General features: G+C 32.1%; 1 protein-coding gene across 1 annotated transcript; it reads right to left on the bottom strand.

Annotated features, from left to right (window-relative positions):
* LOC104904503 (uncharacterized) lies at positions 1–1,029 on the bottom strand. The gene has a single exon (XM_010692768.4). It carries the CDS (start codon positions 1,006–1,008, stop codon positions 313–315), a length of 696 nt encoding a protein of 231 aa, XP_010691070.2. The 5' UTR covers positions 1,009–1,029; the 3' UTR covers positions 1–312.
* Between the last annotated feature and the right edge of the window lie 13,718 nt (positions 1,030–14,747).

Here is a 14,747-nt window from a genome sequence, read left to right as displayed (position 1 = left end):
TTAAACGCGTAAAATTAAACAAATTCATTGAAATCATTTCAACAAGTACTACTATTCAGTCCAAGGAAAAGATCAAGAAATTAATATTTAATAAACAAAAAAAAAAAATTATATTCCGATCTTGATATTTCTATACACAAAAAGACAAAAACTCGGCAAGACAGACAACTCGGTATGAAACTCAGTGAGTCAAACCGATCCGCAACTCGGTGAGCCAACTCGGTCGCTCCGCCGCTCCTGTACATAATAATAACAACAACAACATAACAAAAGAAAACTCGAAATTTTGGTCAGATAGATTGAAAGGTTTCTTCAATGATCTTCATCTTCAGCTTTAGACATGACACTGAGTCGACTCGGACGAGGTTGAAAATCACCTCTCCTTCTTTGCTGGTGCGCGCACGGACGAATCAACATAGAAAGAGCACGTTTCACCGATTCACCACCTTCAACACTTCCGATTCTCACTAAAGAGTTCGTCATCGCTGATCTCCTCATATTCAATCGATTCGGCTGATACGACGGTGTATTCTGTCGTTTTGATTCGAGATTCTTGTGGAAATTACACCGGAATGAACCAGGATGTGTTGTTGGAGAACACATACATGTTTTCTTCTTTCCTGCTGGAAATGGATTTCGATTTCGATTAACGGCGGAGAACGATCTGTTTGGAGATGTGTTTCGGTTGTTGTTGATGGAGAATCTCACGGAAGACGACGTCGTTTGAGGAGAAGATCCGTATATGCTTATTCTTGTTGGAGAAGAAGATCGGTGTAAAAGAGAGGAAGATTGAGATGAGAAAGTAGGAGATGATGAAGCGAAGGAAGAAGATGATGATATTGTAGATGAACAGAATCTTCCAGAAGGTGAGTGAGAACGTTGATGGCGAGATGTAGTAACCGCCATTGTTGTGTGAGGAGAGAGAAAGTAAGTGGTATCAGTGTTTGAGGAAGAAGAAAGAAGAGAGAGAATTTCTTTTTCTTTTTCTTTTTTCTGAAAAAAGGGCATTTGGGATTTCAGTTCTCCAAACCTAGAGGCGACTCCGAGAGGGTATTAATAGAAGGGAAAACAAGGGTGTATTGGTAATTTCATGTAGTTATTTTTTTAATTAAATAAAAAATCCGGCCGTTGGTTGAGGAAACCAGGAAAGGGTTTAGGGTTTGGTATTAACGATTTCTCTACGCGCTAAATAGCGCGTGTGTCGTAAAGTATAAGCTCAAAAAATTTACCATCTTTTTTTTAATAAGACCAACCTAACACATTCTTGTCGACGATAAAGAGGGACATAGGAGGATCAAGCTCATTCCATCGGTGAATAGTCGAATATGTAACAAGAAGTCTGCTGCTCGATTAGCCTTCCTAAAACAGTGGTTGAAGACAACATTGGAGAAGGAAGCAAGGTCCACACCTGCATCGCAAATAAAGTTGTCAGTCTCCCAAGAGACTTTCCAACACTTTCTAAGGGAGTTAATCACAACCAAATTATTTCCCTCGATAATAATACTATCCACTCCTAAGGCTAAAGCTGCCTTAACACCTTCTCGCATACCCCAAACTTTTGCAGCCAAAATTGAAACATTTGGAGACAAGGATTTTGCACCCATCAATCATCATGAGAAATTTATCATGTTGTACGGTGAGTATAGTATATGTAAAATTATTTTTTTGTTGATTGCTCATGATTTCAAATGAGTAAAATGTATTAAAAAAAATCCAAAAAAATAATTGACCAAAAATTAATAGTAGGTATACTGTAATAAAATTATCATACTGAATGTGAATTTGATACAATATATCTTTTTTTTATTGTTCATTTTATTTTAGATGAATAAAATGTATAAAAAAAGAAAGTTCCAAATAAATACTTCCTCCGTTTCTAAATAAGTGCAACACTTTTTGTTTTCACGTTTGCCAATGCATTATTTTAACCATTAATATATTCAATTATCAATAAGTAACATTATAAAAAGTTGATATTAAAAAAATTCACATTCAGACGATAATCTAACAAGATCCCGCATGATTATGTTTTTCCTAAAATGTAAATCACCGAAGCTAATCAAAGTTTAAACTGTGAATAGTAAACACTATGCAAATGTTGCACTTATCTAGAAACGGAGGAAGTAAATAAGTAAAAATTAATTTTAAGTATATACTATGTATATGGTATAATCGGGTGTATGATGAATAAGCTCGGTGTAATCTCGGCCGTTGATTTGTATGAAGTTTTAAGAGATTGTGATGAGATGCGAGTGGGTATTGTTTGCAAGTGGGCGCCGAAGAAAGAGGCTTAAAAATGAAGCTTGAGGCTGGGTAGTTTAGATGGTTGCCACGTATGTGATTCGTAAGGAATCTATTGATATGGTTTTAGGGTCCTGATTTGTTGGGATTCTTTTTATTTAATTATTGTTGTCTTTTTTCTTACAAAGTTTTAAAATTGAGTGAGTGGATTATATTATTTAGGACAGTCGAACTACAATTGTACCAACATCAGTAATTAATTTTTGATGTCAAATATTTGTGAGGTGGATTGATATTATTGTGTCGTAACAATGATGCCATTGAAAAATAATTAGTGGTAGTTTATCTATACCCTTCGTGATACTGTGATTAGTGTTTGTTCAATTGTGTAACTTTGTTAACTTTTTGTTTTTACTCCATCCAAAAGATCAACATCAGATAGTTCAGATCTATGACAAAATTTACATTTGGGATTTGTTGCTACTTGATCTATGATTATTTGGTAATGGGTTTTTAGATGCATTGCCATTTTGCCAAAATCATTTGTTTTACTTCAGTTATAAGAAATACTATTAAACAAAACCGGCTTTAATTTTTAATATATAGACAAATAAGTCTTGTTCGGCAATTACCTCCTACAGTGTTGTTAGTTTTTAGTTGATTATATTAGCTGATAATTGATTATATTAGTACTTGTTAGTATCAAGGTGTTTAATAAGTAGATAATAGTTGATTGATTTATAATTGTGTAAAATGACCAATCAAGATATGTGCATAATATATTGTTGTACCTTTTATTGTTTACTAATGTAATTTTCAACACTTTAAGATATAAATGTAATTTGCTCACTCATTCACAAACCTCTAATGTCAAAAAGTTACTCCCCCAAGTTTTTTTCAAAAAGAGTTTTTTGAACCCAATTAGAAAACTAGTCAAATTAGAGCATTGACTGGTCAAATACTCCACTATATTATGAGTTCAAACCTTCAATTTTGTCCCAAATCTCTCTCTACTAAACAAGGCCATTGTTTAGATATCATCTTCAAATGTAAGTTTTTATATCGCTTAAAGAGGTTAAAAAATTGGTGAGAGACAAGACATTCCATCAATCCATCACCAATGAGGAGGATAAGTTTTAAGCAGTAAATATCGAAATCATCCGTAAAAGGCAACTTTGATCAAAAAAAATATTGTAATTTAAGATTATCATGGTGCAAATTGTACAAAATCTTAGACTTTAAGTACTTTACTTGATTTTCTGAAGCTATAATTATATTTTGTATTGATTAAAGTGAATGTTTATGATTAAAGACCGGTTTTACTAAAATAATATCCTACAGACTGCTTCCACTTACCAGCTATTCCATTAAAGATACGCTCGTTGATATATCTAAGCACATAGTAGTAAAACTATAAAATTTGATTTGTTGAGAAATTTTACAACTTATTGAATCAAATTGAAACAGGCATATTATAATTTCTTACGCAAAAATCATCGTATTTGCTATATTATATAGCACTCATGTGAATCGACTCAAAAATACCCAAAATTAGAAGTATATAATTTGTTAACCAAAAATGAAGGTGATCGTTCATAAGCTGTAAATTAGAATGATAGTGAGTTAATCAATTGGGGTTATGGATTTGATTTTAAGGATATAAGGCCATGTACCCGCACATGAAAGGTCTTGTGTCGTGTATGTGTATGTGACCTAGAAGAAGTACTCATGCTAATATGCTATAAACAACCACAACTCCACATTCCACAAGCATGATACATATGATGCTAACCTCATAGTCAATATTCATTTAAAACTTCCAAATGTACACAATAAGACAAAAATAGCATTGAATGCACCATTCATATGATACACCTGGATGTACAATAAATGAGTTGGGTATCGACGATAATTCGACGATCCGTATCCAACCCGTCGGATTGTTAACCGGGTTACCTTAAAAGTCCATGGAAACGTAAACTTAGAGTTGGAAGAATAATGTGGAAATCAGGAAGAAGAACAAATCTAGTAATTTCCTAGGGATCCGTGAAGATCACACAATAAAGTCGAAAACACCTTATCTTGAACAATAGGTCCCCCTCTCACTAACGTCATAAACCACAAAATTGACAAACAACGCAATCCATCAATAAGGGATGACCTTACCTTACAACTCTATCCATCAAAGAAAGAGAAAAAAACTCTATCAATGAAATTCCCTTTGAGCCACCCAATTTGTCCTATTTTCCCAAACAATCCTTTTCTGTTTAATTTCTCTTACATCATTTATTATTTGGTGGCAAGCAAAAACCAAACAAAGCCCTAATTTCCCGATTTCGGGCAACACTTGGAAAGAGTACTTGCTCCTACCCTGTCTGCCCGCTTTCTCTCCAATACCCGACCTAAAATCTGGACACCTGACTATGATTTCGGCCCGATGTAAAAATCCGAACATACGACTTAAAATACGAACATTCGATTCTGAACCCGACCCGACTTATTTTTCTGTCCATTTTTTATATATATAATAGAATAGTCTCCGATAATGCAATACTTTAATAACTACAATTTATTCTAATAATCATATGGAAATTAATCTAAATATTACTATTATTTTTAACAATCATTTCTTTAATGAAAAAACTGTATATATAATATAATTGGCTGAAATCCGAAGTCAGGTTATACATAAATAAGAAAAAAAGGATTGATTGACTCAAAGTCAGAGTCGGGTTATTTTACGAGATCCGACTCCGACTCCGACTCTCCCCGATTCGGAATCTGACTTTTTAAACAGAGTCGGATTACGTTTTTTATCAGAGTCAAGTCGGATTTTTTCCTTCGGATCGGAGCAGACTAGAGTCAGATTCGAATTGAGATGCCATCTCTAGGGTCAGGGCAATGGCCCAGTGTTCGGGTTGTCCAGATCACCAGACTGGTAAGTTAATTCTGGAACCGGGGTAGGGCTCGTTTGGGTGTTTCGGTTGATGAAAAAAATTTAATTTCCCCGCCCATTGTATCAAACCAAACAGTGCGCAAAGGAAAAAGACACGTTGAGGTTCCTTCACCATTCCACCTTGCATTTGCCATCTGTGGAAATTGGGGATACTGTTGCATCATGTGTTCATGTGGTGGGACCTTCTAGATCCAGTTTTATTAATTGCTTTGTCCATCTTTTGAATAGCTTGATCACTGATTTTTGCCTTTGTTAGTCGTCTCTAAATATACTTCATTAACTTTTAATATAAAAATCAATGGAGTATATAAGAATTTATCTAGAATTTATCTGAGGAATGAACTCATGAAGTATTAGCTATCAAGCTAGTCGTAAGGGTAAGTTTATCCCTCAGATTCAACACTAAATTTCAGACTCTGCCACATCAATTTTCTACTAATTCATACTCATTTCAGACTCTTTATACTTTTATACTTTATCTCCAAACTCTAATCAAGACTCACTTATTCATCAAAATATAATCTGATTTTTTATTATATATATAATCGGTTTGATATTTTAAAAGAACTCACCCAATCAATAGTTAACATTTGGCAAGGGTGAGTCTTAAATTGAGTCTTGGAAAACAAAACTCAACTCAAGACTCTCCCCAGTCTTGCATTAGTTTATCCCTAAGACCCATGAAAATCTTATCTCAAGACTTCCCCTAAGACTAGGGATATTCACACCTTTAGCTTTCTAAGATGTCACTGATTTAGTTCTTGTAGGCGTGTTTGAATTTGAGTTTTGACCACGATAGATGTGGTGGTACCTTTTAGTTGTGAGAGTAACGGTTAACTATGTGTTGGTAGCTGTTATTGATTAGTGTGTAGCTTTTAGTTGTTAGGTGTCAAAGTAGCAGTATAACATGTTCATGCTCAGCAAAAAAAAAGCTATTTGTTTGTAGATAAATAGTTAAAAACTCAAATAAAACTGTAATATAAAATTTATACACCACTAAACACTATTCCTAAAGCTACAAATTATAGTTTTTGACAAACACTGCCAAAACAAACTTCTACCACTAAAAGCTACTTATAGCACTACTTAACCAAAAACTCTTATTATTGTTAATTAGTGTTTTGACTGAGTTAAAACAACAAATGCTACCTCAAAAAATTGCGCCAAAACGTCCTCGTAAGCTCTCTCGATGTTCAACCCTTCTTTTAGTTGACACTACTATTCAATGATATCTTTGATCATCTTGTACAATTATATGTAGAGAAAAGCACAATATATAAGTTCCTTTTTTAGGCAAGATAAAAATTCCTAGCAAGTAGGGAGAAGTTTGGGGATCCTATTTATGAACAAGTATTTAACCCCTTATCATAGAATAACTAGGACAATATTGATTTTTGTATACATAAGAAGGTTTCATTGGTCATAGTAACTTTGTACTTCCTTTGTTCTGGTTCAAATGAAACATTGGTTGAAATGACATTATTCATTGATCAATTTTGACTCCAATTTATCGTAATTATATAATGAAAAACATAGTTAAGTGGGGGTCTTGTTAGATTCGGCTCGATTCATACTATCAAATTATAACGTTTTTATATTTTTTACGTGTGCACAACTAAAATATTGATGATTAAAGAAGCGTTTGGTTGCGTAAAAAAGCAAACGTTTCATTCAAAACATAATGGAAGAAGTATAATTCTTACTAATTCATAATAGAATAATTAAAAAATCAAAGTCGTGCATTGATACATATGTCAAATCCTTTGATTAAGTAAAAAACGAAAACCTTTCAAGAAAAGAAAATGAAAAAAAAAACTAGTTAAACCTCCAACAAGTCAATTTAGTATGTGTTGCAGAATGAACTCGCTTTAATTCATTGTACTATATACTCCAAACTTATAATTCGTACTTATCACTATTCACTTAACCCAATTACGGATTAATCGAGCATTTCTTCTTTTTAATATTTGACCAATACTTTTTGGCGATTTGAATTTCGTAGTACCATAACGTGTTTGGTTAGGACTAATATTTTTTTTGATATTGTCTTTTGAAATTTTTTCTATTTGATTTTTGATTATCCTTGTTCTATTAGCTAAATCTTTCATTTTTTGTTCTGTCATTGAAGAATTTGTCCGATTTAGGAATCGGGTTTGAATGGATGATTCAATAGCCATATGCCTATTGATTATCGAATCTTTTTCTTTTTTTCTTTCACTAAATTCTTCTCTCAATCCAAATACTAGAATTGGATTTACGGTTGACATTTTTTTTTTTAAACCTAGAATTGAAGGGTTTTGGGCTCAACCCGTCTGACAGCAAGCATTGATCAAACGGTCTGACCCAATACTTTCACAATATTTTTTAGTTGAATCCCAATTGATCACGAATTTTGGTTAACAAATACTTTTGTAACTGATTGATGATAGATTAGACAAAAGTAGAACTTTATTTTTTCAGGGATGCAAAATTTCTAGAAGTGTAGACTATACAATGATTTTTATGTTCAATTGTTTTCTTTATCTCCTTTAAAACTAGCTTTATGTGTAAGTAGATAAAGATAGTTGATCTTTTTTACAAATTAAGATTAATGTAAAGTTAATCGACATCCTTATACAATAAAAGTTAAAACTAATAATTAAATACCTAGCTTGATAAGATATTTTTCTGGACAAATTTTCAATTGAAAAATATATTATTTAGAGGATATAAATTAAAGAGACTTAGAGAGGGATATGGTCATATGTCCCTAATGAAATTATCAACGCGCCATTGTGGATAAAGTACCTAGGATTAGTAGTATACTAGTATATGATTAGAGTAAAGAAAGTACTCTATAGAGTAAAAGTACTAGAATAATTAACTATTGAATCTTTAAAAGGAAACCTTACTTTAACTTTATCACAAATCATATCTTATCGCAAGGGACATTACTTGGTTAACCCACCGGGTAGACTACCTGCTACTAATAGATAATTAAAATATTAGCATTTAAGTCTAGTTGAATTCAACTATCATAATTACCACAACCTTATATTATGAAGTGGGTACTCTACCCGGTGGGTTAACCAAGTTTTTTCCTATCGCAAGGAGGAAGATATGATAGCTCAGTGGAATAACATCTCAAATTCTATAACGTTGACTAGGGATTAAAATCCCCATTTCAACAATCTGTTGGGGAAAAACTTATGAACTGTTTAATTAGCTTTGTACTAAGTCTATGAGCTAAAATATTTTCACAAGCTGAAATTATACTCCCTCCGTCCCATAATATAGTGCATAATTCATTTTTGGTGGGTCAAACTTTAAAATCTTTGACCGAATATTTTCATTTGTATATATAAAAAAACATATTCATGTGGAATCTTGTTAGATTCGTCTCAATGTGTAATTTCATAATGCCAACTTTTTATATTTTTTTATTAATATAAAATTGAAGATATTAAAGATCAAAGTTACATTTTGAAGACCGTGTAAAAAAGAAACAAACACTATATTATAGGACGGAGGAAGTAGAATGGAGTATAAATTTGAAATCTTCAACGGGTCATAATTAAGGACATGGGTTCCACGCCCTACACTTTAGGTTTGAAAGATATCATAAAGGATAGACCCATTAAGCCCAAGGTCTTCATAACACTTTATACTATTATCATTATATTATCTTCATAATAAAGGTCATAATTCATATATCATCATATATACGGCTCTTCAGAAAAAAAGGGTCATCTTTCTTGTTTTATTCGATTAATATTATTAGAATTAATATATAATATGGTTAGTGATTTAGTATGAATATATATTTGGGTGTCATTTTCATGGAGTAAGCTCTATCTTCATACATACATCAGAGTCTTGAATTAATGAGAAAATATGTACTTAGAGTGTACCCACTAAGTTATCTTAATCATTATTTAAACTCTAAAGATACGTATAAAACAACATATGTCGTTGATAAGCTTATCAATTAGTATTAATTAGCCACTAGACACTATTATTTGGAGAATTATAACTACTGGCATCATGAAAGTCTATACTCAAGCTATCTCTTAAATCTTAATAGTAATAATTAAGTATGGGTTAGTCAAATAAGGTGAGCATATAACATTGCATCAAAAGAGAAAGAAAAAAGAGGATGAGTACAACTAAACCATATGTCCAAAATTTGCTAAACAATATAAGGTGAGCATATAACATTGCACCAAACAAAATAAATAAGGTGAGCAAATAACATTATTGCACCAAATTAGATGATAAATATATTAAGAAGCTAAATTAATGTCTACGCTTTCCTTTTAATTACGTATGTTTCTAGATCTTATTGTTTATGATATTTGATGGATGGAGAAGGTGTAGGACTCTTTTTTGTACTTCGTACTGCTGCCTTCGTGGCTCATATGGATAAAAAAAAAATATAAAAGGGTCTAGGGTTTTTAACCTTTTGTTTTATAGAATACAACATTGATGCACAAATTGAAGGAAAACTTAACAATTTTAGAGCGTGTTTGTCTTATTGTTTTTGGGTAACCTCCAAAACGAAATCAATTATCGATTATCTTTCTCCTTATTTGATTTGATCTTCTTCAATCTATTACTATTTCTTGATGTAGTGGACTCTCCAAGTTTTTTTTTTTTTTGGTAGAATCTCCAAGTTTGTTGCCTCTCCTTTTCTCTCAAGTAAATATTACTTGTGTTTATGATTACCACCCCCGTTTGATTTGATGGCTTAATCAAAACACTCGATAAAAGAAGTCATTTTTGTTACTATTATTCCCACTTCATTTTGTTTTCATTCCCTTTCTATTCCATATTTTGAAACAAACAATCACTTAAGTTTCTTGATTGAGTTTTTGAAATAGATGGACTATGATTCATGGGGTTTGTGATTGTAGGTCATTGATATTCGTTGATTGATTATTAGTGATAGTTGTGTTATTCCCTTAGCTTATCACAAATGCCCTAACTTAGTCTAATCGTTTACTTAATTTTTAATATATGGAAATAGCACATGCAACTAAGAGTCATGAGGACCGGTCTCTTTTAGGAGGTGAAAATTTGAATAGTCACGAAGGGAGTACATATATCTTTTGTATTGAAAGGAACAGAGGATGAATGATCATTATATAATCTGTGTAACCAATACATGCTTAGATCAACTGGTGTAACACTCCGATAATTCTCTCTTTTTAGAAAATACTTTTATAATAAACCTTAGAGAATTACTCAGGCATTATCGCCCGTGTGATAACGTATCGGCTTACTCAGAATTTTGCAGCGGAAAACAATTTACTAAAAATCAACTTTATTAAAACTCACTAAATAAAAGACAAATGCTTGAATCTTAAACACACCAACTTAAATAAACCACAAACTGAAATAAAGATGTTCCTACGAAAACATAACTTAAACTATGCTAGGTATATGAATAGTCTCTCCATTCCAGATTCCCAATGAGATGCATCTGCGAACCTGTTGCAATGCAATACTGACTCTGCTCACCAGAATGATCATCACAGGATCAATAGGCAAAGCCACGATCACACACACAAACAAACACGTAATCAGCAAAGCTGAGTACTACATATCAGACATAAATAATCCTAAACATGATACTACAAAAATAACATGCAGGGATAAATAATAATATAAGTATATAATAATCTGCAGACAACTTTTACTGAACTAGACTCTAAACATTATTTCTTGTTTTAAAAGAAATAGTTATTGGACGAGTTGACTTATCTAAAAATATGAAATATGGGAGCTACTACATATTCCAAAAATGACCTTCGATATCGATGAACCTTTGAACTGAAAAAGGGATGGTGATCAATCCATTCCTAGAAGAACCCATGGCACGCTCACCATGCATTCCAACCCTTAGTGTCCAACTCTAGACGTGCACCAGTCTAAAGTCTATAACTTATTCTCGTTGCACTTTACATTAATTACATTTTATTACTTGTGTTGACACAACCAAGCAAGTAACACATAATTAATAACCAAACAGTCATAACAGAATTTCTTTTATCTTCAGATTAACAAGTGATCACAACTTATCAATCAAGACTCCTTTAACTCCTTTTTATACTTTACTAACTTACTTGTTGAACCTAGCCAACAATAAACTTTACCTTTATATAGGTATAACTTGTAACTTACCAAATAAGGTCCACGGTCCTTATAAGATAATAAATAATACTCAAAGAATACATGTAATACATGATTCACTTTAACTTATATTAATTCACTCACGAATTAATAAACAAACTAACTTAACATGCTTGCATCAAACATTCCATACAAACATTTATAATCTGATAACATAATCACTTCTAAACCACATGTTGTACATAGGCACATAACATGTAAAATAAATTCTAGCATTCACATATATGAACAAACAAGTCCCTATACATGATACTAATATTAAAATACGCTTAGAGCATACTTCTAAATCACATAGCACGTAGATAATGTACGTACCTTGTATACACTAGCCTGTAGGTCACTTTTAAGTCGTTAAAAGTCTCATACAACGTAATCTCCGCCAACAACAATGAGGGAAGGAGGCGCCGGACAGCACAGCAGCAACACGGGACTGGTCGGAGGTGGTGTTTCGGTTCTTGAGAGGGATTTGTGACGTTTCTTGTTGAACAAGAAACGTTACTTGAAGAAGAAGAAACAAATTTTTGAGAGAGAACGAGCAACAATGGCACACGAAGAGGAGAGAAAAAGTCGAGTAGAGGGAGAGAGCAAGTGACGTGAGAATTGGAAAAATAATGTGTAGGGTGAAAATATTTTGGGTTTTTAGGATATTTATATAAAGGCTTCCCTTTATGGGCTTAGGAAACGAGATTATAATTAATGAAACTTGATGACTAATAAGATGGGCTATTTAAGACTTTAGTCATCAGATGACTCTTTTCCTTTTTATCCCTTTTTGGATTTTCGATTCCAGCATTAAACTTCCTTTTCAATATACTTTTAATATTTAAAACTTTTATTAAAACATGCTTAATTAAAATATTCTAATTTTATTAAGCTATGGAAAATAATTTCATTTGACTTTTAAAATAGTCAACCCTTTTTAAATAGTCAAATCATTTTCCAAACTCATTTGGATTTAAATATAACTACATAAATACTTGAATATATTTATAAAAATTCTTTAAAATTGTGGGGGATCACAACTGGTAAGGAAGTTGTTCTAACTTAATCAGAGGTCTCGGATTCAAGCCCTGGGAATGCAATAGAGTGTGTTGGGAGAGCTTTTCCTCCAATTGAGGCTTGACCCGACTCGAATCACAATTGATCGGGATTCAAAAATGGATTTCGAAAACCGGGTATGGTTCATTAAAAAAAAATATATCCGTGTAAATTTACAAGGATTTAGATCTGTGCATGTGAAAATAAAAAGAAAAAGCAAATCAGTACATTGTTTATCCATCGTGGTCTGTTGAAAGAAGGATAGACAAATCCAAAATGATGACCATCTGTTTCACAGTTTTAGTACACTTTAGAGTTACTTTAATTTGTAAACATGTTACTCCCACTAAAGTAATGGTACTTCAAAAAAAAATTGAAAGTAAAAGTAATTATTAATGAATCTCAGGATATTTTACTGACGAATTACAAGGCAAAATCTTAATTAGTATTACAAAATACTCCTTTCGTCTTATTATATAGTGTTTACATTTCTTTTTGAGTGTCTTAAAATATTGTGCTTGTTTTCTTTTTTATTAATTTTTCTGGACTAAATTATCCTTAATTTCTACACAAACTTTCTAAAATACCCTTACTTTTCTTTCAAAATATATGCTCCTATTTATTATTTTACGCCATTAAAAGAAACATTCATTGCTTTTTGAATTTTTTAAAAGGAAAACTAAAATAAAGAGCTAGTTTTTGTTTTTGAGAACTCCTACTACTCCTTTTCTTTTCCTTAATTCTCATGAAAAATAAGAAGTAAGTAAGTACTAGTATGAGAAGTTTTGAATTGAACTTTTCTTCTATATTATTTCCTCTGTTTATATATATATATATAAAGCATATATAAGTTTTGAATATTCACTTTAACCAGTAATATCTCTTAAATTGAAAAATTTATTTCACTAGATTTATCTTTGCATAAAAATAAATAACATTTTTTTCCTTATAATTCTTATCAATATGTAATAGAAGCAACTAAAGATCAATATCGATCTTAAATATTGCACGCGTCCTAAAAAAACAAATAGGGTAATTAGCAAGTGATCATATTTCTTGTATTATGGAGCAATCCATATCGAGCAATACGCGATCCAACTATAGAAATTCTTAATTTAATTAACCAAAGCAAATACATTACTTATAAAATAAATTGAACAGTTTAAGACAAGTTCATGATTTTTTTTGGAATGTATAGACGTATAGTAGTAAAAAAAAATGGAGGCATACATGTCTAACATACAACTTACAAGTATGAACCAACTTCTTACATTTAATTTCTCTTGTACAAATTACAATGGATCATTTATGAGTTATGACTTGACCACAAGTGCATTAATTTGAGATAGGCGAAACCTGGTGGGCCTGGGCTTGAAAACCCATCGCCTTTTTAGATCATGCCTTGATGGGCTGATCATTTGCACCAATAAGGCCCTTAACATGTTGGCTTTTGTGGCACCATTGGGCTCAATTTTCTTAATGTTGGGCCTTGCTGGTGATGATCTAGTCGGAAACTTTTGTCGACCGCGGTGGATGCTACACCGGAAAGAGCCTTGGTGGGTGGTAGGAGAGCAAAGACATCTTCTTTTGCTGGTGGAAATTGATCTCTTGGGAGACATGGCACCTTGCTTTGCCATAGACAATATTGCCTATAGAGTTTTAGGATATATTTGGAGAATGACCAAGTTTTTTTTTCTTGGCCTATTCTAAAACTTTTCCAAAAGAAATAATGAGATTATTAGTAGTGGCGCACCAATGCACGATGATGATGTTGAGTTGTTGACCTTATCCAAAAAGTTGTTCCACCTAGCTTATGGATATTTTGATTATATTATGGTTGATTCAATTTATTATGGAGTATAATTATAGGCTACATAATATATAGAGAGTCTCAAGAACAACTTTCAAAGAATGATTCTTCATTTTGGTATTTTTTGATTGATTATAATAAAAAGTAGTAAATGTGCAGGTTCTCCTAAATAATTACGGTGATATGTGAATAGTAGCATATTATAATGACATTTGTGTGTAACTTTGAGCGAAATTATGGATATTTTGATTATATCATGGTTGATTCAATTTATTATGGAGTATAATTAAAGGCTATAATATATAGAGAGTCCTCAAGAACAATTCCAAAAGAATGATTTTTCATTTTGTTATGTTTTGATTGATTATACTAGGAAGTAGTAAATGTGCTGGTTATCCTAAATAATCACGGTGATATGTGTATAGTAGCATATTATAAGGATATTTGTGTGTAATTTTGAGAAAAATTATGGATATTTTAGTGATTTTCAAAATAATAGGGGTGTTTTGGATGGTAACAATACCTTTTCTT

The sequence above is a fragment of the Beta vulgaris genome, chromosome 9 (genome assembly GCF_026745355.1).
Source record: "Beta vulgaris subsp. vulgaris cultivar EL10 chromosome 9, EL10.2, whole genome shotgun sequence".
In the NCBI taxonomy this organism is placed as follows: domain Eukaryota; kingdom Viridiplantae; phylum Streptophyta; class Magnoliopsida; order Caryophyllales; family Amaranthaceae; genus Beta; species Beta vulgaris.
This window is presented reverse-complemented; position numbering and strand designations above follow the sequence as displayed.